Source organism: Ruditapes philippinarum, unplaced genomic scaffold (genome assembly GCF_026571515.1).
Source record: "Ruditapes philippinarum isolate M1 unplaced genomic scaffold, ASM2657151v2 ctg7504_1_1_1_1, whole genome shotgun sequence".
In the NCBI taxonomy this organism is placed as follows: domain Eukaryota; kingdom Metazoa; phylum Mollusca; class Bivalvia; order Venerida; family Veneridae; genus Ruditapes; species Ruditapes philippinarum.
This window is the reverse complement of record NW_026866823.1, coordinates 17,221-44,587: the sequence shown is the minus strand read 5'-3', so window position 1 is coordinate 44,587 and position 27,367 is coordinate 17,221. Positions and strand designations below refer to the sequence as shown.

Below are 27,367 nucleotides of genomic sequence, written 5' to 3'. Positions count from 1 at the left end.
CTCCTGAAACTGTATGATGAAATGACGGTATCCCTGCCAGTAGGCGGACAGTACATATTGCGTTTCATTGGTACGTTTATTCTTGCTCTCCCGTACCAGGAAATCCCCGTCGTCTGACAGCAGACGCTGAACTTCCTCCCGCGGTAAAACTCCATGGAACCATTCTTCATCTTCTAACTTTTTAGCAGGTGATGCCGAACAAGACTGTAATATATATACTTAACTTACACACAGCACTAAAATACAAGTATTTTAATTAACACAGCACTAAAATTCAAGTTTTTCAATTAACACAGCACTAAATTACAAGTATTTCAATTAACACAGCACTGAAATATTCATCTACACAGTACTGAAGTATAAATACATTCATTCCTTCCTTCTTTCCTTTCTTTCTTCCTTCATTCCTTCCTTCCTTACTTTCGTCATTCATTCATTCATTCATTCATTCACACATTATTGATATATTTATTTACACAGCATTATTTTCGACTTTAACCAAAATATGCATCACACAGTATTAAAATTTGCATTAAGAAAAATACACAGCAACAAAATTACATAATCTTTACTTACACAGCACCGAAATATGCAATTCTATCACACAACACTAAACTATGCATTATGTATACATAGAAATGAGTAAATGTATGCATAACCTAACAAAGCGCTATGATAATCAATTCATTCTACCCAGCACTGGAAATAAATGTCTACAACATATTTACACAGTACTTATTTATTATAATTTACATGCATCTTTGTAGAAGTTATGGCAATGAAAATATAATAAATATACACAGTATAATTAAAACCACTCTATAGGTCATATTGCAACTTTTTAGCTATACTAGTTTAAACCAGATCTTAGGTGCCCCATTGTGTGCATAATTTCAGGCACAAAACTAGCAAATGAATAGAATCGAACCACCAACATTCTGTAAACTAGCTGGATAGCTATTTCCTATGAAGGAACCTGAAGTGTTTTTCAAACGGGATTCAAACCCAACTGAGACAAACATAATATGAGTGTATACAAGGTATGTCATGAACGTACCGCAAAACCGGAATCCACACTGGAAGAAGGGTGTGTTTCTTGTTGTTCATAATTTTGTGGACCGTCTTCTTTCTGTCCGTTCTCTATCTGGCTTTTTTCCCGCATCAATCTTAAAGGGTTCATCTTCTTGAGATTTTTAAACATTTTCAATTTACTATTCTTCTCATCGCCACTGTGAGTGGACTGAAAAAAATGCAAATAAGATTAAACATTTAAAGAAAATCCACATAGGTCTGACAATTTGACCTCACTTGGGATATTTTTTTCGAGATTTGTTAAACCAATTGATGAATATCTGGACCAATAAATTATGTGTAAATTTTCAAGACATTCCCTCACCCCATTTTTTAAGAATAATTAGTTAATAGTGCAAAATGACCACTTTTCACACAAATCCGGCAAAGAATCGCACAAAAATCAATTTTCAATTTAGATCTTAGAATATTTCTTTGTTATCCTTTGCTTTAAGAGATTAACTTGATATTTGTAAGATTTTCAAATTTTATATTTTTAGGCCTTTGGAGTTCCTTTAATATGCTGGAAACAGAAGGGAGATAAAATAAGCCTTTGTCACCATTATAGGGCCAGGCCGGCTCGCACAACTGTGCAGTCTAACCAGACTTGTGTAATTGGCAGCTCACTATTTGTTTTTTGATACTGAAATTCCTTTAACTTCAAATGAACTATACCAAATTAAATGCTGGCTATAACAAAATGATACTTTAAACAGGAGCTGTCAGTGCTTGATAGTCAAAAATGAGCCTGGATAATGTAGATTTGTCTAAGTTCAACAAGGGTTATTATCCAAAATCCGTGCTAGAGTTATGGGCCTTGCACAGTGACTACCTCTGCTTTCAAGTAAGTATGTAAAGTTTAAATCCCTTCATTAGATTTGGAGAAACCAATTTGCAGGCAAAAGCTTAACCGAAGTGTGATGGCCATGTCGATGATGATAACGACGCCAACGTGAGTACAATTGCTCTTCCTATTTTACGTGTAGTTGAGCTAAAAGTAATTATGCAGTAATTCATTTGTTTGTTTCATTTTACGCCTTTTCCCAACAGTATTTCAGTCATATAGGCGGGTAGTTTCCTAACCATCGTTCCTGGAGAGTTACACCAGTACTAGACTACCTTCCTCCGTGCTAAACTACCAAAGCATCTCTGGGGATCTAACCCAAGCCAGAGAGGTAACTGGATTAGAAGTCATCGACTCTAACGCCTCAACTACGGAGGCGGTAATTCGTACAAAAATGTCATGACAACAGTAAAACGTACCACATTGTCTAGGGAAATATCTGGTATATCGAGAGCTGCCGGCGGCGTACCATCACCTAATTTATTTAGCGGTTCCTCGATGATCTTGATAAGATCAGCTTTCGTTGCCATGTTACTCTCCAGCTCTGCTATCTTTTTCTTCAGCTCCTCGAATTGTTTACGTTTATCAAGGTACCTGCGATACAAAAATCAAATGTTCAAAAAAAACAAAAAAGTTTTAAGCTACATGCCTCCAAATGAGCCAAAATTATTTCAAGATGATCAAACTTGAGAAAGATGTACAATGATTTTTTTAAAGTAATTAGTTTCAGAATTCGAGTAATAATTTACATATTATGTGCAATTAATGATTTGTTTTCGCAGTATTTATCACAATATATCTACAACGTTACTAAAGCAGTATGGCATATTGTTTGCTAATTTTGACCTCTTTTAGATGATTTACGTATATTGTAATTGCTAAGTCAAGAACAGTAACTCTAGAAATACTAGATAAATCCACAAGGGAAACACAAATTAAATATTGCAAATTTTCACTAAGTCAAGGGCAATAACTCTTACAAAACAGAAAAAATCCACAAGTGAAACCCAAGTGTACAACTTCACATGCTGAACAACATTCCTGTAAAGTTTCATGACTTTTGGTCAAAAATGTTTTTTTAGCTATGTGCACCACAAGTTGAAAATTGCAAATTTTTACCAAGTCAAGGGCAATAACTCTAACAAAACAAAACAAAAATCCACAAAAGAAACCCCAGCTGCATAACAACAAAATGCTGAGCAATAAACCTGTGAAGTTTCATGACTCTAGGTCTAATATTTTTTTAGCTAAATGCGACACATAATGAGAACAGACAGACAGATGGACAGACAAGTATAAATTTAAATGCCCCCCCCCCCTACTGTGGGGGCACAAAATCCTGAACTTCTGAAATTTGAAAACTTGTACCCATGTGTATGTTGAAAAATTTTATATAACTTGTGATAGGGAACCAGTTTATTTACCTCTTTTCCCTATATGTAACAGCCATAGTATACAACATAGTGAAACTTTAAAACAGGAAGTAAAATGAAATAAACAGACGGAAAGTTCGATAAATTACACAATAATTGTTTTCTAAAATTTAGCAATTGATCCATGGTTTGATCATGATCCAAAAATATGTTTATGGTCTATTTTTAATTTTCCTTGTGATCATTCGTAGGGAGATGAAAAGTTTGATAAAACAAAAACAAAGCAATTGATCCAAGTTTTGACATTGATCCAAAAAAAAAGATCTATTGTCTGTTTTTAATTTTCCCTGAGTTTATCTGATAAAAATTGTTCTTAATGTTACCTCAAAACAAGGCATTTTTTTTTAATTTACTTAAAATAACAGTAAAAGACCAGCATTACTTTGGACAACTCTTTTCATTTTTTCAAAACCTTCTATACTCCCTATTTTGGATCAGTAGGCAAGTATGTATATATTGTAAACAGGGGATTGGTGCTCTCCTTTAACTTATATTTTTTGTTTACTTTCAAGAAATTATGCCAGAGGTGCACAGAAAAAACAAACATTGAGGAAGGGGAATGTTGCCAAAATTTTATCCTACTCCCCATTCCCAACCCCACACAAAAATACTGTTCCAATCCCAAACAAAAATACTGTCCTTGCACCCCCCAACCCCCAACACAAATTCCTCCCCTATCCAAAACAAAAATACTGTCCTTGACCCACCACAAAATTTCCTTTCCTACACATACAAAAATACTGTCCTTGCAACCCCCCATCCCCCGCAAAATTCCTTCCCTATCCCATAATTGGCACCCCGAAAATACTATCTCTGCCCCGCACAAATACTACACTTACTCAGACATTTCTTCATGAGACAACTTTGACATGTCCTTACGTAGATCCCGTACTCTGTCTGCCGACGTTTTTTTTTCCGATTCTAAATCTTGTAGCTGTTTCTTTATACTATCTATTTCTTCAGACAATGTTTGTTTTCTGTAATAATTTAAATAAAACACAAATGAGCCGCGTCACGACAAAACCAACATAATGCATTTGCGACCAGCATGGATCCAGACCAGCCAGCGCTGTTTGCTTACAATCCCTATTACAAGTAGAGAAACTGAAAGCGAACAGCATCGATCCTGATCAGGCGCAGGCTAGTCTGGATCCATGCTGGTCGCAAACCCATTATGTTGGTTTTGTCATGACACGGCTCAAATCATAATTCTAACATGCTTCATACTATTACCCTATAAAACATACAGGGAAGTCAAATGAATTTGTCAGAAGGACGATATCAAAAGCTTGGTGTACGGCTGATCTAAACAACTGTATTGTATCAACAGATCTGTCAAAATGTACAAAACATAGACAAAATGGACGTCAAATGTCACACTGTGCTAAAATGCTATACATATCATAAAAGAACCATTGCCAAGGACAATAGTAATAGCTCAGTTTACGACTGAAATGACTGTATTGTATCAACAGACCTTTCAAAATGTACAAAACATAAACAAAGGTAATAACATCAACACATTGTGGTAATATGTTATAAATTGTAAAAGCGCCAAAAGTTTAAACATGTCGTATGCAACTTGTATTTGACTAGTGAATTGTACAGTTAGGATCTCACAAGGCTCAGAAGCACCAAGTGTTATTGGTTCTAGTTGAATCCATGAACATAGAAAATCATCACAAACCCGTGCCAGGTTTTCATTTCTGTAATAATGGTATTGCACAACAGTGCGTATATCTTGATGTGATGTCATTTGCATCATACAAACATAGTGTAAAGACGCGCTAAATGTAAGCGTTACACTATAGGTGTGTTTATGAAAAATTATTCTTTTTCACTTTAAACAGTCTCTTTTCAATACTGACTTTATTGAATTTGATTTAAAATTATTGTTATTTTTTTATAAAATAATATTACGCTCCCTAGAGGCTCGCATATCATTTTATTTAACTCATACAATAAATTCAGTATTGAACTTACATTCATTCAATATCCTCTATATATTATACTGGGAAAAAATACAGAGAGATACATACTGTGATTCCAGTGATTCTTGTGTAAAATCGTCGACAGCGAGACGGTTCGGTACTAATGTTCCCTGATAATCATCCAGTATTTTACCATCAAAGTCTATTGTCACCGGTGTAAATGGGTCCGATCTGTAACGTTCCAATGAGATAATTACACAATTAGTAAAAATATTTATATGAAGAAAGTCATCATTTTCCCTATTCTTTAACCCTTACACTTCTACAGGGTTATTGATTTATTGATCACCTATTTGCCAGAGGGTTTTCTAAGAAATTATTATATTATAATATTAATATAATTATAATTATTTATTAGTATTATAATAATTATATATAGTTTCAAATCTGCTAGTATAGAAATAAGTATTGTCAATGGTATAATTATCTTTATATTTATTATTATTATTATAATTATTATTATTATAATTATTATCATTATTATTATTATTATTATTATTATTATTATAGAAATGGCAAAAGCCGTCCATATGGCAAATACGCCGAAAATAATAGGGACAGCATATGCTGTCCTTATGGCAGTTAAAGGGTTAACAAAAGGGTACAAATATCAACTAATTTGGGAATACTTTTTGTCCTATTGGGATTCTTAAATTTCACATCCCCAACTTCACATACGTAAGGTTTAAATGAAAGGGATAGGGTTGTGGATCGTCGGGTAAGTGACGATCCGATCTGATCCACGTTTCAGCACATGCGATTCACAAATCGAACCACCAATCTTTTGTTATCAAGACACCCATAAAAACATGAACATAAATTCTGAAAACATGTTAATTTTTCTTAAAACAACACTAAACATTAATTTAATTATTCATTAAACATATATGCAATGCAAATATAAACTAGGTTGAAAACGAGTCGCCCCAATATAAAATTCCACCAGCAAAATTTACTTTCAATGAAAATGAGGAAAAAGCAGTTTGTAAAACATGCCATGGCAAATTGACTTATATAGAGGCAGTACAACGAACTTGTCTAATCACATGAAAAGACAAGTATTTTCCAAAAATTGGGAAAAATTTTGCTGGTGGGATTTTTATATTGGCGTGACTCCTTTTCAGCCAATACATGTAATGTCACACTGACGTATTAACTTGCGTTTAGCAAATTGTGGATTCCTAAAAATAAAACAGTTTTCAATACATGTCACGTCATTATAGATCTATACATAGCGACTAAAAATATTTAAAAACAAGTGCTCAATAAAGATAAAGTGATTCCTTTTTCGAAACTAATGACTTCCTAGCTCAGCATCATGGAACATGTTCGTTTACTTCCTGGCTTAAATGAACAAATTGTATTTAGGTAAACATCGCATAATTCATACACAAATTGATTTTTTTTTAAAGTGTAAAAAACAGCGAATGTATAATAAACAAATAAGATCGCAATCCACGATCTCTGGACTGACGAATATTCGTACTCGATTTTTCATTTTGATTCGTGATTATCCGAGTACTCGAATACTCGCCCCAGCCCTAGAAAGGGACATTATGCCTTAAAAATCCATATTTGTTAAATACTTTAGAAATGTCAAACATGGGTTTAATAATGTTTTAATAATGGATTTAGAGCATGTTAGATGTTTAACAGCTGAAGAAAGTAGCACTAAATCTGCAGTAACATATCGTAAAGATAGCAAAATGTAAACAAACTAATATGCATACTTCATGTTTTTTTTTTTTTTTTTTTTTTTTACTTCATGTATATAGAAATAGTTATGTAACAATCTATTTTTAGCACCAGTGTTCTTGATTTTCACACATAGTATCACTATTTACATTTCATTTCTATTATGTGGTAACATCATTAAAATATAAAAGTTTCAAGTTTCATTCAGGAAGTAAATAAGCATATTAAATTTACATCTACAATTATCTATCACTATAAATAACACAGTTTTATATATAACTGTATTAATATGAAATCAGATACACCCCTAATCAGCATGACTTCCTAACATAGCTTCAGAATATTTACAACTTCCTAGTTTTTCTATATAATTAGTAGCTTAAATTACCAAAATAGGAACATGTAAACCTTGAAGTCTAAAAACAAATATAACAAACCAATCTTAAAGACATATCACCAGCTTCTGCTTGGTTCAAAAATGTTGTAACTCCTTCTTTATGTCATATGAGATACAGCCATATGGCACAAAGCCTTCGATATAGCATATTTTACCTATATAAATTATATATTAAGGTGTATCCTTTTTTATTCTTATCATTTTTGAAAATACCACCACTTATATTGGATTTTGTAAAAAATTTCTTATAAATTGCCTCAGTCATGAGTTTTTGATAGTAAGAATTATCCAAAAATTAAGTAACATTGCAAAAGTTCAAAATCTTACATATATATTGTACAGAATTTTTTTTTGAAAAGTGGGAAAGTCAAAAATAAATCTCTTGAGTTGAAAGTTAACAAGAACTGCCAGTAGGACAGCATGCTCAACTATTCTTAGAACATGAAAGTAAGAAAAGGGGCATAACTCTGTAAAAAGGTAACTCAGTTATGGGACCTGTACACATTTGGCTAGAAAATCATAGGGAAAAAGTGTGTGAAATTTCTACCAATTTCCTTCATTAGTTTTGGAGATACTAACTTACACGAAAAACCTAACCAAAGTATACCAGCGACGCGAATGCCGATGTCTGGGAGGGCACAACAAATAGCTATCTCTTACTCTTTGAATAGTCGAGCTAAAATTAAGGGACTTTAGGGAGACCTGAAATGGAACAACTTTTTTTTGCTTGGCTTTATGGAAAAACTGCTCATACTTGTATTTAACGGCAAAATCCTCCGTATATTCTTTCTCGGGTACGATGTCGTCTACCGCATTTTCTATAGACTGGTAGGCAGTGATATGATCTTTTGTAGAAAATGTTGTCAAACTCTGGAACTCTTCTAAAAAGTCTTTGCTGAAATAATTAAAGTTATGTTATAGATATTTTAATTATTTGTGTAACACAGGCCTCATGCCCTAATTTCAACAAAAATACAACAATCAAAATACAAAATTAAATGTTTTTTATTTCTAAAAATTCACGGTGGACTTTCTGTCACAATATAAATGTATAATTTTTCCAACCTTTTGCGCTCATCTTCAAAGCTGTAACTGTATAAGTTTTATTGTACCCTCCGGATAAGCTGGGTAAAACCCAAAATATTCTTAATTCTGGAGCAAGTCTTTCACTGCCTTAAACTGCAGGGGCAGCAAAATCCTATTACCCAAGTCGTCCCACAGCTTGTATGGACAAGTGGAAATTTACTGTATAGATGGTATACGGACAATTTAAGAAATGCTTCACAGAAAAATGGACTTATTAGTCAAAATCAGATTTTGCTGGCGCTGCAAGTTAAGAAATGTTTCAGAGAAAAACAGACAAGTGAGTCAAAATCAGATTTTACTGGCCCTAAAGAAATGTTTCAGAGAAAAACGGACTAGTAACTCAAAATCAGATTTTGCCGGCCCTGGTTAAAGTGACAATAAATCTTCCCAATAACATTTTTTCTAAAATAATGTTACCACTGTTGAACAAGTATCTCCTGGTTAGCCTGATGATGGTCCAGAAAATATGGTAAAGTTTTGTTGCTATAATGTTCTTGATGGCTCTTAAGTTCACATAGCGAGAGAATGTATTTGTTATGCAGTTTGTGTAACTTCACACTCGCCTGTACGTAGCTCTGTTTGGCACTTTCTAACTTGTTCCCGGCTTTACCTTCAAAGAAAAAGCATGTAAATGTATATGTCAATAAATTATCTATCTATTATATAGAGTTCAACAACATAATTTTTTTTATTGTTTCCCAGCTTTACCTACAAGCAGAAATAATACACCTAGTTCTATTTTGCACTTTCTAAATCATTCTAAATCATTCACATTTTTTAACTGGATCCCAGCTCTACCTACAAATGGAAAGAATTTGAATATTCTTATTTCACTGTTTCTTATAGGAAGAATACAAATTTTCATAATTTTACAGTTTTGAAACTTATTCCCAGCTTTTCCTACAAACATAATTTACAAACAGCATACAATTATTTCTGTTTTGGCACTTTCACACCTGTTCCAGGCTTTACATGCACACAGAAACATATAAAAAGCTCTGGTTCCCATTAACTTGTTCTGAGCATTTATACCTACTAATGGACAGAAATACATAATATTATAGTTCTGTTTTGCAAACTTCAACTAATACTTGTTCCCTGCATTACCTAAAGCTCACAAGGTCCAGGTTCAAGCAATAATAAGCTATCTTCTTTATTTTTTTTTTCAACTTTAAACCTTTTGTTACATGTACATCAGATTCTTTCTTATGTTCTTTATAATGACATTTTTAATATCATCTATTCTTCTATAGTTATAATACAATTTGTTATAACATAATATATAATATAACAAAATTGATATTTATTTGCAGAAGTTACATACAACATACAAAGTTTACACAAACAAGAGAGCCTCAATGGCTCTAAATCGCTCACCAGAGGACATGGTCTAGCCAGATAAGATTTAATTACCAGTATATTCCTTGTTCATCAGACAGGATTGATTACAAGCAATTTTTTGTAAAGGACTACCTAATTAATGATCATTGCTGTACAGTTTCATCAAAATCTGCAAAATAGCTTCAGAAGATGTCATTTAAAGTTTTTTTTTTCTCTCTATTTTCAGATCTGGCAACCATCTTGTTCAGCAGACCAGAACCATTTAAACAATTTTTATACAGAACAACCCAAGGGTCATTGTATAGTTTAATCACTAGCAGTCAAGTCGTTTTGGAGGACATGTTGTTTAAGTATAAATGCCTGATGCCGGACACAGGGGTATCACAATAGTACACCTTGAGCACTTTGTACTCTGGTGAACTTAAAACAGAACATGTGTACTTACTTTCAGTACGGCCTTCAGATTTAACAGTAAAAAGAAGAAAAGAACAACAATAATTATAAAAGACAGAAAACAATTTTTCTTAACACTTGGTATTACATGATTTGTATGGCCTACTTTTGAGATAAGCGTCAAAATTATAGTCTGTTTCTTAACACTTGAATTTTGTTTGAACATTCTTAAATCAATCAATTTCAGTGTAAACATAAGTTATCTCCTCACCTGCTGGAACTGAAAGAGATTAGCCATTGCCACCAGTTTAGAACCAGACCAGCCTACACGCCCAACCTCTCAGACCAGGATCAAAGGTTATAAAGAAATGTTCTAGGGCTCAAACTCAGATAGATCTCAGGTACTTGATTGGTCAGAAACCTGCACCGAATGTACACTGACCAATGAAAATCCTGAGATTTGAGACAAATCTCAGAAAAAAACAAAATTCATGTGTATAATTTATATACGAATAGTGCATTGCATCTTCGTATTACGAATGTAGTTTCATATTGAAACATGTTATGGTTACATGATCTGCAGATCATAATGAAGTGGGGGCATGAATCGTTACAGAAAATCGTGATCAAAGGACGTTACCATGCATTGTTCACCTTCCAAGATCTACTTATCTTGCCTATAACAGCTCTAACGACATATTAGTAAATTGCTCATCATTAAGCACTTAACAGCAACTAACTGTTTATTATAAACATGACGAGGTCATAGTACGGAATAGCGTACCGTTTTTTATATTATTGTAATGACAAAGTGTTCGCTAAGATCAGGAAGTACATTAAATATCAATTATGTGGAAGAGGAAAATAATGTGTAAGCAACCTTTTTTTAACTTCTACTTATACATGCCTCCGGATGAGTCAGCGGACTTTCCAAAAAAAAAAAAAAAAAAAAAATTTTAAACCTATGAAAAAAGCATAAATGTCTTTAAATCTTCAAACTGTTAGAATTATTAATTTTTGTTTGTATGTTTGCTTGTTTGTCTGTTTGTTTTTTTAAAAGACACATTATCATTATGTAATATGTGACTGATACAAAGTTATAGCATTGTTCTAAAAAAAAGATGCACTAACAATATGTAATGTGTGAATAAAACAAATTATAAAAGTTAATGTTACAAGCATACAGTATTATATAACTTTACATACATAGATTTTAAAAACAATCTTGAAAATAAAAAAATTATTTCAAGTTAAAATCAATATCGAAGAAATTTATTTGACAAAACCATGTTTATTATCTATTTTCGGACCCTTGATAAAATATCTGCCTGAAGTGGTTTTTTGATATCTACCGACATACACTTTTTACAGATATAATATCAGACAGCCTATAAAATCTATACTATCAAGTTTATATCGAATATCAAACAATTGTGGCCATAAATTGCCTACATTCCCCAGCTACCAGTATATTTTACGACTGAACCAATTTTAAATATCATATATATTATATTACATATAAATAACATACATATTGTCATATCATTCTATAATTATATACATTTTTGAAGTGAAATACAAAATGATCAATATTATGTATATCACCACTGTAGTGCAGTAACGGTTTAACTCATATCAAATTATATAAGAAGTTAACCCATTACTGCACTAAGGTGACAAATGTATATTTAATAGTGATCATTTATATCTCTCTTCAAAGAATGTAAAAAATTATAGAATAAATAATGTTATCAATGACATATAGGCCAAGTGGAAGTCCTTTAAATGTTTCCATTACTTTATATTACATTGCTTTTCCTCACTGTACATGTATATTTCATTGTACAAAGTACTTGTCACTTAGATCAACAAATTACTTACATCACTTTACATAAAACATGTTTACAGATTTCAAATAAAAAATCAGCATTGATAACAAAAAGAAACAAGATTATTCATAGTACTATTGTTCATACAAACACTGTACTCCTCAAATAGGAATTTTGAAAATTTGACCTCAAAAGATCAAGGTCACAATAACATAAGCATTTTAAGGTCAAGGTCAAATCAAAGTAGGTCAAAAGAAAGCTCTTATTTACAGAGACAGTCTATATGGATATGTGGTTAATGGCTTGACATCAGCACTAAAGAACACAAAATTTAGTTTTAGGTGTATAAATTCTTCGGTACTTATTGGTGAATTAAATGGAGCAAATTTCAAAAAACAATCAAAACAACAGATCAAATTTGGAATAAGTTAACCAATGCCTACAGTTTGTATGTTTGTTTTTTATGATGACTTTGACACAGTTCTGGTCATCTCTAGGCGATCGGTCAACCTAACCGGCTTTCCTGGATAACAAACCAGTAATTACAAATTTCTCAGCAAGTGACTGACTACTTACCCATCCAACATGATTTCTGAATCTGATGTGAGAGACAAATAACTATTTGACTCAATGTTTACAGAAAAATTTCACATCAACCCAGGATCGCACAAGTCCTGTGACCCAATGTTTACAAAACAAGTGACACTCAAACTTTGCATAAAGTAGGTTTTTTTTGTTCTTTTTTAATAATTACAGGAATTTAATTAAATGACCAACAAATCACTTCAAATTTCATAAAACTTCTACTTAAAATCTTAAATTACAACCAATTAAAACAAGGAAATTTTACTTCAACAGGCAACCAAGTCAATTGGATAAAAAATTTAACTTTTACAGACGGAAGTATTACCAAAACTTTTTTAAATGTTAAAGGTTTGTTTATATTGTCATATGTTATTATTTTGTGGAATGGATTTCCCCTTCTTGGTTATAAGAAGTTCAAGGGTTTTAATACATGTATCACAAAGCTTAAGTTGGCAACAGGAGTGGGGCGGGGGTGGAGGAAGATAGCTAACAAGGGCAACACTCCAGTCAGAATTTCAGACGCAATTTTCAAGCTTTACTAGTAGAGGAAGACCTCAGATACCCCTCTGGTCATTATTTCAGACAGGGCTTTCAAGCATAACTTGTATAGGAAGCTCTCAGGTGCCCCTCTAGACATTATTTCAGAAGCGACTTTCCGCTTTATTTGTGAAGGAAGACCTCAGATGCCGCTCAAATCAAAATTTCAGAAGTGGCTTTCCAGCTTTACGTGTTGAGGAAGACATCAGGTGCCCTACGGACATTATTTCAAACGTAAGCCATCACTCAAGTATAACCAACCTTCTGTAAGCTAGCTGGTTACCTTTTTGACATGAATTTTATAGTTTATAAGCCGGGAACCATATACAGAATATTATCATTTTTGTATGAATTATAAAATATAATACCTTTTGCATTTGCATCTTCATATTTGGCACGTTCCACTCTTACTTTATCAACACATTTGGTGTACTCAAGTTTGTTTTTCTGGACTTCATCTTTGATCTGTACATAATTTACACCAAATTGTAAAAAGGGGATATAAATTAAACAAACTTTAAAATTTGCATGAATGATAAATAAATAAATACCAAAAAAAAAAAATTGTTCAATCCATCAAATTCTAACGTACATGATTGTATTAAAATAACATCAGGAAGAATGCATGAACAAATCTATTAAATTCCTTTTTGGTTTTACTGGAAAATCAATCAATCATTTAGTCAGTAATTTTTCAAAAACATCAAAATAAAATATTTTATTGTTTTTACTCACTCGTGTAAATTCCTTCTCCAACCTATTTCTTTCATCTTCGTACGATTTTCTAGCTGCTTTCTTGTCACTTAATAATGTCGTTATTTTCTCCATAACTTTAGTAGTTAGACCATCTACACTAAATTGAAGTAACTCTACTAACTGTTCTGTGCTTCGTATTACTGTATTCCAGGCCTGAAAGAAGAAGTAACATTTGTTGGTCTGAAAGAAGGTCAGGTTTATGTTGCATCAACACAGTTAAGGTCATATGGTGATTTTCCATATTTACGGTAAACTCAGCGTGGATATTCCAAAACCCTGTGTGGGACCCCGTGAATGAGATTCACCATGAATGGAAATTTGCTAAAATTTTGCGGAATAGGCATAATCCATGCTGAGCATACTGTACTGTTGGACAAGGACCTCAGGTGCCCCTCTTAGCATTATTTCAGGCATGAACGGACACCAGAGTAAAACCACAGCATACAGTATGCTAGCAGATTATAGCTCCCTCACATGATATAATCTAAAGTCCCTGGTAGGATTCAAAACCATAGCATGAGGGGCGAGTTGAAGCTATTTCATGTCCTAAACGGCCTAAAGACTCAAGAATATTTGTAACTCTGATGGGACAGATGCTGAGAAGTACAAATATGTAAGATAATATTAACATTAAATATATTAAATTCTTTCTTGTAATTTACTTAAGTTTGTTTTTTATGTCAAAGGAAATAATTTTCCAGGATCAACTGTAAAATCTATTTCTGATAATGGACTTGCGGTAAATGTATACACTTGAATGACTGTCATGGCTAGTTTAGGGATATTCCTACGTCATCAGCAAAAAAGGCAGCGGAAATAACCAACCTCGTTATGGTATGATACGACTTTCTAAATCACGTTTTTTGTATATAAGGCCATCTTAAAATCTCGTTACAGAAAAATACAACTTTCTAAATCAGTTTTTTTGTATATAAGGCCATCTTAAAACACTCTTTTTTTCATGTTTATTGTAATCTACGCATCAAAATCTATTTAAAACAGATAAACATGTCTATTCTTGGTGGCAGACCTTTAAGACACAATAAATAACAGCTTGTGCCAGGGTAAAATTGTAACAGTAAAAGTGAACTTAATCAATAATTTCCTTGTTTACACTGAATTTATTTTAGTTTGAATTTGTACTAGGAAGCTATAAGCTTATAGACATCATTTACAATCTGTCAATCCGTTCCTAAAAACCAACCAGTACTTAACAATGCACAGGTGTAAAGTTACTTGCTCAAAGAATGTTTAAATGGGAGACCATATGGTAAGTATTAAGATTATCATACATGTATATACTGAGACCAAACTGTAAGCCTTAAGATTATCATACATGTACATAGATATTGAGACCATACGGTAAGTCTTAAGATTATCATACATGTATATACTGAGACCATATAGTAAGTCTTAAGATTATCATACATGTATATACTGAGACCATACGGTAAGTCTTAAGATTATCATACATGTATATATTGAGACCATACGTTAAGCCTTAAGATTATCATACATGTATATACTGAGACCATACGCGCGGTAAGTCTTAAGATTGTCATACATGTATATACTGAGACCATACGGTAAGTCTTAAGATTATCATACATGTATATATTGAGACCATACGGTAAGTCTTAAGATTACCATACATGTATATACTGAGACCATACGGTAAGTCTTAAGATTACCATACATGTATATATTGAGACCATACGTTAAGTCTTAAGATTATCATACATGTATATATTGAGACCATACGTTAAGTCTTAAGATTATCATACATGTATATATTGAGACCATACGTTAAGTCTTAAGATTATCATACATGTATATACTGAGACCATACCGTAAGTCTTAAGATTATCATACATGTATATACTGAGACCATACAGTAAGTCTTAAGATTATCATACATGTATATACTGATAACATAACAATAAAATATTTCTGTGAAAGGAAAAACAATGGAGAGGAAATCATACTTAAGACTATGAGTAGAAAAGACATTATGTCACTTGTGAACAGTAGATTAAATATGAATGACCTAGACTAAGTACAAGTATGTAGAAAGCATAAATCTATAAGTTTCATCATGACAGACATGGCCATTGGGCATGTTCACTGATTTTTTCAACATTCCCCCCCCCACCCCCCCCCCCACTCCCATGGAAGACTTTCAACATTATCAATGATTATCTGGGCTGCTATTAGCAGAGACTTGGTTGAGGTGCATGATACAGTATCAATGTATAGTAAATCTCTTGCTCAAAGAAATTAGAAGAATCCATGATTTATCCTATTTGGAACACTGCTCCCTTTCTTTTCAAATCAATTACATTAGCCAATCAGAGAAAAATCTGAAAAAAGTGTGATCCCTCGGAAGCATTAATCACAACAAAATTACATGGAAATCGCAGCCCCAGTTTAAATGAGTCTGTTTATGAGGGAAAATGCAAAAAAATGATACATCCCACATGCCTCCTAGCACCAAAATATAATAATCCCTGACTTATAAGTAGGGATTAAACGATGATCGAGTATAATCGATAATTGATCGTTTATAGGATCGATTAGCGATGATCGATTACAAAGTTCAATAATCGATCATCGGTTATTTATCTTCTTGCTGTTACTAAGTAAGTGACTCACTGTATTATAATAACACTTTAAATTAAAGCCAGCTTTGGTTTACCAAATAATTTTCATTAAAATGAATGAGAAAGCATACTGGTGACCATGAGGTTAATAGTTGACAGTGAGGCATTCTAGTTTACAGACATACTATGCTCAAATTTGAAATTAGAAAATTGCTACACTGTCTATTTGTAAATATTAAATAAACATGTTTTGACTTCAAACAAAAAAGATATGTATAAAATTATTCTACACACTAAACTAAAGATGGTTACAATATAAATATATAGTGTCATTAAAAAAACCTGGCATTTTTATTAATGACCAACTTCTCTTGTTCCCATACATAGCTTATTCATTCCTTTATTGGAATTGAGACATAATAATTTCATAGATATAATGAATTTATTTGATTAAAATATTTTACTCCAGGATGAACATAAGTATGAGTAACTAGTTTATTTCAGTTGATTAAGTAGTAGTTTACACAAAATATAGAATATTAATGGAATTCTTATAAATATTAAAGCATGATATGTGCATTGTACATATTTACTTTGTTATCATAAATGTTTCAATTATATAATCGAAGATTGATCGAAAAAGGTTGTTTGATTATTTTCGATGATCGATTATGATTTTTGTCCGATTAAGAAACCCTATTTATAAGTCACCCTTCTGAAAAGGTATTTGAAAATTTTTACCCTAAACCGACCAAAACCAATAATGTTTAGCCTTTTTCACAAATATTGAAGCCCAGTCTGTCTACACTTTCATGCAGTCTGACCAGACACAAATTCCATATTGAAATCCTTCAATTTTCAAATGGACTGTTCCAAATTCAGAGAAAGGCAAGTTCATTACACAAATTCAGGGTAAATTTTTCAACGTTTTACCTTAAACACAGAACAATAGGAATGATATTCTGTCTCCTCCATTTTCATCGCCATCTGAACGAACGTCGTAATCGAGTTCAGATATTTACGATCGCCATCGATTCTTTTTTGCAGGCATACTTTCATATTCTCGAGCAGACGAATTTCTGTGTCTTGAATCCGTAGCAAAGCATCGTGGGACTCGCGGCCCTGGAAGTCTGTCCCGAACCCCATCTGCAATAAAATTGATTAAATTGTATACAATATGCAATGAATATCAGTGATTTTTTTTCCAATTTTCATCACAACCTGTGGCTTTCTGAAGGGGAAAATATAGCGCGATAAATCAGAAAGGGGAAAACCTAAAATCAAATTCCTATAACTGAAAATGGAATTTACTCACACATTTTATGAAAAAAAATTAATTTCAATTCAATTTAACATGCATGGTATAAAGCAGAGGCTATCTATAGGGACAGATTTCTGTCTTCTAGCTGATGCTGTTAAGTCATGGTTCTGTTTAGGAAGAGCACAAGGCATTTTAGGGGAAAATATATGCATTTTTACAGGAAAATAGACCTATTTTGGGCTAGGGGAAACAACTTTTATTCGGCTGTAAAATACAGTGAAAAAAAATCACTGAATATACACTGTATGTATACATAGTCAGGTAAGTCAAATTTCGAGCCAGTCTGAATATTGGTGAGCGGCTGTGCAGACTTCCGGCCAGAAACAAGGTAATTATTAAAGTGACACAGTACCAATTCAAAGATTTGAAAGGTCCAATGTTGTGTCCGAAAAATCTGTGCCCTGCTCGAACATGTTTACAGTTAATCTATGATTATCACACGAGTATTGACAGTTCAAAAGAAAATCTGGAGAGTAAAAAAAAATACTGTATCTGGTAGTATAAAGAATACAGAAAAAATATAGAATAGAAAGAAAGAGAAAAACAGTAAGTGACTGGTATGAAAACTAAATGACTCGACAGGGTTCAGATATCTCAAACGTAACCCCATATAAAAGTCAAATTGTTTTTTCCGTATATAGCTTAAACTGCCGTGAGGAAACTTGAAATAATTTCTGACAGGAGAACCAGGACCAAAGACATAAGTGGAGGTTAAATCTTTTGAAGTGTTTGATGTGAATTTTCCCAATCTATGAAGTGGATTGGCAAGAAATGGAATTAGGAATCTCATACTATAAAAATTGTCTCAAATCTCAAACTGTAAACCGTCTCAAACTCATGTTTCCTAACAGATGCCAGCAATGGAAGTCTCCTAGATCTTGACAAATTTTTTAGTTTAGTTTATACAAATTTAGTTTATACAAATTTATTTTAATTCAATTGTAAGCTTATTGAAACACTCTCAAATCCATTCCTGGAACCAACCAGTACTACTAGTACTAAGCAATGAATGTAAACTTTCTCGCTTAAGGTGGCATTGAAAAATATTTTCAGAGTCACTTATCCTGCAGGACGAGTTGCTTCTAAATCAAATGTGCAGGTAATATTTTTCTACTCATCCTGCACCGAGTTCTCTTAAATTCTACTCATAATAACGAGCGGACAAGTGGAATTTTCGATCTCTGTCAATGAAACAACGACTTGCCACCACAAATTTATTCCCAGGCTACCGGTATATAATTATGGTGGCATCGTCAAAATCAAATGATTACATAATGACTTACATCTTTATCTCGTCAATTTTTAAGTACATATACTTGCCCTCTGCATTCCCAACTTTTAATCTTTCAATTGGTGCACTTAAACCAATTTATTATCTTTACAGACTAAATCTTTTTTTTACAAGTTGGCCAGTAGCAATCAAAGAGTGTCTAGAAGTAGAAATAATCATCAGAATAATGAAAACAATTTCTGTTATTTTGATGATTATTTCTGACATTTTATACAGGGAAAATCAATTATACCCCAGTCATTTTTTTTATTGGGTTTTACATTGCTCCAACACAGCAAAGGTCTTAGGGCAGTTTTCCATATTTACAGTTGGAGGAATACCTCAAGTGCCCCTCTGTACATTATTTCAGGCACAAAAGGGCACCTGAGTAGAACCACCGACATTCCGTAAGCTAGCTAAATAGTCTTCTCACATGCATAATCCAATGCTTGAACCTACAGCGGTGAGAGGCAAGTGGCAATTTTGAAGTCAACAACCTTAACCACTCAGACACGGACACCCCTTCTTGTTACCCAATGTATTATGAATAGTGGGGGGCACTGGCTTTAGAATGATCTCACTTTTAGAAGAAATCCCAATCTTCAGAGACAGAGAGATAAAGGGCAAAAATTAAATCCCTGCTAAATCACACCACGCTGGCAACTGAAAATACCCCGCACTTTACTGACTCAGCTCATTCCCCACCATATAAATCTAAAGAGGATCCAAGAAGCTCTTAGGAAGTTGAATTTGAGGACAATTTTCGCTACATGTTAAGAAAAGTGGTCTGTGGCTAAATATAATTTGATAGAATATGATGAGTCAAATCCTTAAATAAAGTCCTTAAATTCTGCCTATAGATAAAACAAAAATGAATTTAAATATCTATAGAAAATAATTACAATAAAGATCATTATGTGCATTTTTTTTAAATCATCTTTCTGAAATATAAACTAAATAGAATACTCATTTCATGGTGATCCTGAAATAGGATTCTTACTTCAATGGTGCTCCTGAAATAGGATTCTTACTTCAAAAAGTTTCTTTAAATTGTTTAATCTATTTCTTTAACTCTATAAAGAGAAAAGTTTGCACAAATTTTGTCACAAAGACTTGATTTATACTTTGTCTTATTCATATCAGCTAGTTTGTCAAAACCTTCTGATTGATTTTTTTTCCCATTTTTCATTGGCTGGATTTTATGTCATCACACCAACACAGTATATGTCATATGGCAACTTTCCAGCTTTTACTGGTGGAGAAAGACCTCAGGTGGCCCTCTCTGTGTATTATTTCAGGCACCTGAGTAGAACCACCAACATACCATAAGCTAGCTGGATAGCTTCCTCACATAAAAGAATCCAAAGTCTTGAATTAAGTCCCTGTCAGGAATCAAACCCACAGCAGTGAGATGCAAGTGGTTTAAAGTCAAAGACCTTATTATTCGGCCACGGACACCCCTCCGATAATCCTCATAAACCCAGAGCAAACCCATAATTATAGCCAATGTCCTATATCATTAGTTTTTAATATACTTATAAACACAGCATACAAATAGAAACTATGTTTCCTTGGTTTTATACTTTCAACTTAAACTTTAAATAAATCCACTGTTCAAAACTAGGCTATTTCCCTTTGCACTGCCACAAAATAGAGAGATATTTTCACTATACACGAAAAGATGGGTTGTAATGGTATTGTTTGATTGGGTTTTACGTCACACCGACACAGGTCATATCGCGATGTTCCAGCTTTCACTGTTGGAGGAAGACCTCAGGTGCCCTTTCGTGCATTATTTCAGGCACGAAAGGGCACCTGAGTAGAACCACCGACGTTCCGTAAGCTAGCTGGATAGCTTCCTCACATGAAAGAATCCAAAGTCCCTGTCGGGATTCGAACCCACAGCGGTGAGGGGCAAGTGGTTTGAAGTCAACGACCTTAACCACTCAGCCACAGACGCCCCTATAATGGTATTGATTTTCTTAATTTTGAATTGCTATTATATATGTTGTAACTTGTTGAATATTGATGATATATGGATATCATGATATTCAATGACAACGATTGACGAGCCATTCCATGGCCAGATTCATGATCTAGTGACAGTTACTTTGCTTACATTATGAAACAGGTTTACACAAGAAGAATAAGGCCAAAAAATTTTTTTTTAAACAAATGCAAAATATTTACCATTTTTTAAATTAAAAGTTTTGAAGAATAAATATAAAATAAATGTATACAGTAATACCTAAATTAATGTGAAATAAATTAAGAAACAATTAAAAACTTGCCAACTATCTAAAAATAGATGAATGAGACATGCTTCTGTCACATTTAAAACAGATTTTGTAATGAACTAGTATGAATGATTTGACTTGAACTTTACTCTTAGTGTGGCACTCATCAAAAATCAAAGGAGGTGTTAATACAGGGTGTCCGTTTGACGCTTGAAATGACTCTTTGACCCTTCAAATTTCAAAAAGACCTGATTTGACCATCAGGATTTTAAGTGGAGAGTCAAATTTTTATTAAAATCATGGGGATTTGACCTTGTATCTGGTTAAAATGACCCTCAGGATTTCATGGCTAGTGAACACCCTGGTTAATATATAATTATGCCAATTTGTAGATGTAAATTTACATGGTCCTTGTGACACAGCTTGTACCACCTACTTCCAAATAAAGTCCGAATAACAGTGTGTAAAATGTAAACTTTTCAAAAAGTGAGATGACAAGTGCTTAGATTAACTTCGACTAAGAACAAAGGTGACTAGTCCCAAGGAACAGTTTATTATGTCACATTGCTGTCAATTAACAGCACTAAGGTTTATTATGCTATACCAAAGCATATAGACAGAGACTGTTTATCACTGATACCTTTACCACTGACCAATGCGTGGAACGCAAAAATTACATTTATAAAACTGTTGCTGTGTTGAAATTATTCATGGGCAATTTATTTTTTTCTTTTACTTTGAGACGAATTTCAGGACTTCTATCTCTGATATCTGGAATCAGGATGAGTGTCTAAACATCAGGATTTTTGGGATCCTACCACTATACCAGGATATCAATATATGCTGTAAAACAGGGTCGAATGCAGGAGTATATATCAAGGGCTTAGAGCAAAACTGGTTCATCTTTAAATAGAATTAGTTCAGTGCTCAGTTTCACTCTATAGTATATAGATTCATTCTGTTTCCTTTAAGGCTTTATCATATAATAGTTTTACTCCTGCAAAAAATACAAAGGGTTGAATCCAGGAGATTGCTCATATCACATGTATGAAACTTAAGTTGTCAAGATTTTACAAGAATCCTACTACTTTCTGTTCCAAAAATAAGCTTATTAAGAATGCATCAACTTCAATCTTTGGTCTCTTGATCTAGTGAACATTGGTATATTTGATACCATACATTTTAAATAAAATTATTAAAATGCAATGAAGCATAAAATATTTAGAACTAATGTAGCCTTCATCAGATTTAGAACGCCAGGCAGAAAAACTACTGATAAAAAATTTGTAGAAATTTGTCAATAAATACAAAGTATTCATCGTTATGTTAAGGAAATGCAAACTTACAGTTGCAGACGCTTTAAAACTCTGCTGCACTGCTGTGCAACAGTGATTTTATGCAGTAAATCAAGCAAGTACTCTTAGTTTCTGGGAGTTCTTGATAAATACTATACAGCAATCTTCTTCCGGGATTCAGTCATGCGTAATACGTCATCAGTTCTTGTGTGCCGTATGGTGTAAAACATACACGATATTGTACGAACGACTGTCATTGTCGGCTACGTTTATCGCAGTCATCCTTTTCATCCATCTAATTCAATATTATTGAATTTCTATGACAAATTTTCTTTCATTTAAGCTGTTAAAGACGGTTTCTTCTTCCCATATTTTTAGTAGATGATTTTTTTCAAACCAGACTAAATCCTCTAGAAAATTCACCCCACCAAAGGTCCTCTCCAGTTATATAGAAAGAATCCCAGTTAAATTGACTTCGCCCTACAATAATTGGAAATATCCCTTGCTATTTTTGGGCTCTAAAACAAAACCATTGCATTGCTCTCGCAATACAGAGATATTTTAAGGGTAAAAAGTTTGGCTCTCTTCTCCTTGGTAACCCCCTCCCCGACAAATTAACATGGGGAGTGGTTGGCAGGGACGAATATAGATCATAGTTTCCGTGGGGCGGGGTGGGGCTGACATATGGGTGGAAGATTTTGACTAAAATAATGAAACAGACGAAAATTGTGCATCACCATGTTTGAAGATTGGGCCAGCATCTTATCCATGTGACAAAAGTTATAATTGATGTGTTTATAGCTCATCTTAATCACGGATTTATATTATATGTAATATAAATCCGTGTCTTAATTATAAGTGGCAATGTGCTTTTCTTATATATGTGTATACTACTGCTTTGTTAATAATATGAAAAAGGCAAAGCCTCAAAGCGAGCTCGATGCACTTTTTACGTGAAATAGTATGAAATAATCGCTCAATTTTATTTCAAATGCAGTAACGAGTGCGTGTGACGTCACACGTACTGTGTTAAATATGGCTCCGCCCCTGTCGTGAAATGAATAACGAGTTTTGAAAACGTTGATAAAACTTTGTTTATTTTGTTTCACTCTATATTTTTTCAAGCGAAATAAAGATTATCTAAAGTGAAATAAATGTAAAACTTAAAACGTTTGCGACATTAAAATAGCGTACTTGATTTGTTTGTTTTGCACGTGCTGTTTGGCGCTACATTGTGACGTCAAGTAAACAATACTTTAAACGTCTGTACAGCGTTAACGACTGAATAAAAGATATTGGTGTTTGGATTCATTTTCTTAATTAGACCATTTTCTTTCATTCTAGATAGTTTTCACAACAAAATTCGACAAAAAATTGTTCTTATTTATCAGATTTTTCAAACAAAATGGCGCCTTCAATTATTTTTTTTATACACAGCTTCCGTTATTCTGGTTCCCTGTCCAACTATGGTTCCCATAGACGTGCGCGGGTGACCAGTCTACACATCCGTTTTCAGTCAGAATTCCTCAGTTTTTATCGTTATCTTTAAATTCGAAAGGTTGCGATGTGTCCAATTCGGTACTTTGGACGAAAGTTTTCAAAACCATCACTTAGCAGGTACTCGCGTTACCGTAAAGCTCGCTTTGCGAGCAGGCCCTTCGGGCCAGCTCGTCGAGCTCGCTAATATGAAAAAGGCAAAGCCTCAAAGCGAGCTCGATGTACTTTTTACGTGAAATAGTATGAAATAATCTCAAATGCAGTGACGAGTGCGTGTGACGTCACACGTACTGTGTTAAATATGGCCCCGTCCATGTTGTGAAATGAATAACGAGTTTTGAAAACGTTGATAAACGCTCTATAATTTTTCAAGCGAAATAAAGATTATTTTAAGTGAAATAAATGTAAAACTTAAAACGTTTGCGACATTAAAATAGCGTACTTGATTTGTTTGTTTGTTTTGCACGTGCTGTTTGGCGCTACATTGTGACGTCACGTAAACAATACTTTAAACATCTGTACAGCGTTAACGACTGAATAAAAGAAATTGGTGTTCGGATTCATTTTCTTAGTTAGACCATTTTCTTTCATTCTATAGATAGTTTTCACAACAAAATCGACAAAAAATTGTTTTTATTTATCAGATTTCAAACAAAATGGCGCCTTCGATTTTCATTTTTTATACACAGCTTCCGTTATTCTGGTTCCCTGTCCAATTATGGTTCCCATAGACGTGCGCGGGTGACCAGTCTACACATCCGTTTTCAGTCAGAATTCCTCAGTTTTTACCGTTATCTTTAAATTCGAAAGGTTGCGATGTGTCCAATTTGGTACTTTGGACGAAAGTTTTCAAAACCATCACTTAGCAGGTACTCGCGTTACCGTAAAGCTCGCTTTGCGAGCAGGCCCTTCGGGCCAGCTCGTCGAGCTCGCTATTAAGAGGAATATTAAGACTGGAATTAAGAAAAATGTATGTGATTGGGGTGGGCCGTGGAGGGATGTCCCCCTTCCATAGATTGAGAAAATTTTTAAATATGAGGTTGAAAATGGTGTTATTTCCTTGACTTTCTAGTGCTGTTTATGGTACCTTTAGGATGGTTTTACATCACACTGTATTTGGTAGAGGTTAGTGTTTACAGGGTCTTTCAAATAGAATTCCCCTGGTGTTTAGTAGTAAGCATTTACAAAATAACAGCACACTTACTAATGTATGCGCGACTGTTGATAAAAATAATTTCATAGACTCGATAAATTTACTCGTCTGAATACTAATTTTTTATAATAGCGATTTTCCAAAGTAAAGTGTTATTAAAATACTGCCTTTCTGTTGTACAAAAATAATTTTAAACACTAATAAGAATGTTTTTCATCAATGAATCCATTTTAGATACTAAAGAGGTCAGTACAATTTAAATTTTATTTAAAAATATAACTGCCGAAAAGAGATATTTAAAGCAAATGACCAATCATTTCATCTTAATAAAAATCTCAGTAAAACTTGTTATTAAAGCGCAATTCCTTTAATATTATCTTTAGAAAACTCGCCATATTCTAATTTACAAAATTTTTAATAATGATTTTCAATTTCTTAATTATAGGGCTTTCGAAAAGAAAATGGAAAAATATGGTGTACAATGTAACACATTTATTTGCCACTAGGATGACTATTAATTTCATTAGACCTTTGGAATGTAATAAACTAATCAATTATGCAGTTTAAACATTGAAGTTATTCAAGCATGTTGATAGATAAAGATCTCTGCCAAGCCCACAGACAGGAGATTAACAACTGGATGACGGCAATGAATGTTTTGATAAGGGAGTACACTACAGCCAATAAAGTTTGAAACTGACAAAATATATTTCAGCCCAGCTAGTAAACGTATCTTTGGGCCGAGCTGGGGGACTGCAGCCCTGAAGCCCGAACCTGAATCCGCCACTAATCGGAGTTAAAACTGACCGATGACTGAATGGTCTTGATAAAACAAGCAACTGTTACTATTGAAAAATAGGCACTTTCAGATGCAGTCATTAACTGCAAATTATTTTATAAGTCAAAACTTCTTAATATCAGTAATAATAATCTTTTACAAGTAACCACGCTAAGTTTTCGATTTTTTTTCCAGAAATATCTTAAATCTTAGCCAGCAAGCGGCATCTAAGATTATGAGACCAGTGCAGTTGAAGGTCAGCCAGCATGTCCGGTGCATTTTGATCATGGTCTCCAAAGTCAGCCATTGTCCTAAAAAATGATGAATGTTTTTTTTTTGTTGTTGTTTTTAAGAAGAAAGTTGAAAAAGTTCATAAAAGATATTGCCATAAAACATCTATTCTCTGGAATATAAGTTTGAAAATATATACAAATGTGCATGTACATATCTAATAGTTTTATTTCTAAGACCCTCGTACATGTACATTTGTACTTGTAAATCATAAAAATGTAAAATTCGCACAGTTATTAGTTTAGTTAGGTCTTAAAATCTTAACTACTGAGTGATTTACAAGTGATGACATTTTCAGTAAAAACCATGCATTAATATAAACCTTTAAAGCTGCATGCCTCCAGATAAGCCAAAAAGGTTTCATAAAATTCAACTTCAGAAAAATGTAGTAAGATTTTAAGAAAAGTAAAAGGATTTAAGATTCAAGTAATAATTTACACTTTATGTGCGATTAAGCACTGATTTTGCAGTAACAATAAAAAAATGTTCATGATAATTAGCATGAATCTAGAGTCATATGCTGCTTTAAGTTCACTCTTTACCTTGTTATTGTCAAATGAATATTCTATGTTCCGTGTGGTGATCGTAAAAATGTCGCCGTATATTTAATGAAAAAAAATCATGCAACCGCTAAGCATTTTATCATGTTAACGGCACTTTTCGTTCTTTAAATATCATTTTGTTTTCTCTCTCGATCTATGATTGGGACCAATACACCTGCTTAAGTATTGTATAATCACCATTAATTTGGGACATTTCCTTGACGTGCACAATTCAAATAACTTTGTTTAGCCATTACCATTGTTTTCTCATTTAGGGTTTAAACACATTCTTTCAATCAAGATATAGTAAACTCCGCTTATTACGATTTCGCTTATAACGATATACCGCTTATAACGATGCTGTTGCCGCGGTCCCGACTCTTGTTTTCAAATTGGTTGTCTCTCGGATATAACGAAATCTGGAT

At 33.3% G+C, this 27,367-nt stretch overlaps 1 protein-coding gene across 1 annotated transcript; it reads right to left on the bottom strand.

Moving 5' to 3' along the window:
- LOC132733813 (tyrosine-protein kinase Fer-like) lies at positions 1-22,885 on the bottom strand (the record flags this gene model as incomplete). Its single annotated transcript, XM_060720503.1, is given in 11 exon segments — positions 1-204; positions 1,058-1,240; positions 2,335-2,509; positions 4,188-4,325; positions 5,388-5,510; positions 8,186-8,326; positions 8,935-9,127; positions 13,571-13,667; positions 13,938-14,111; positions 17,492-17,704; positions 22,733-22,885. Coding segments are annotated over 10 exon segments (1,641 nt in total), but the record flags the coding sequence as incomplete, so codon positions are not given.
- Between the last annotated feature and the right edge of the window lie 4,482 nt (positions 22,886-27,367).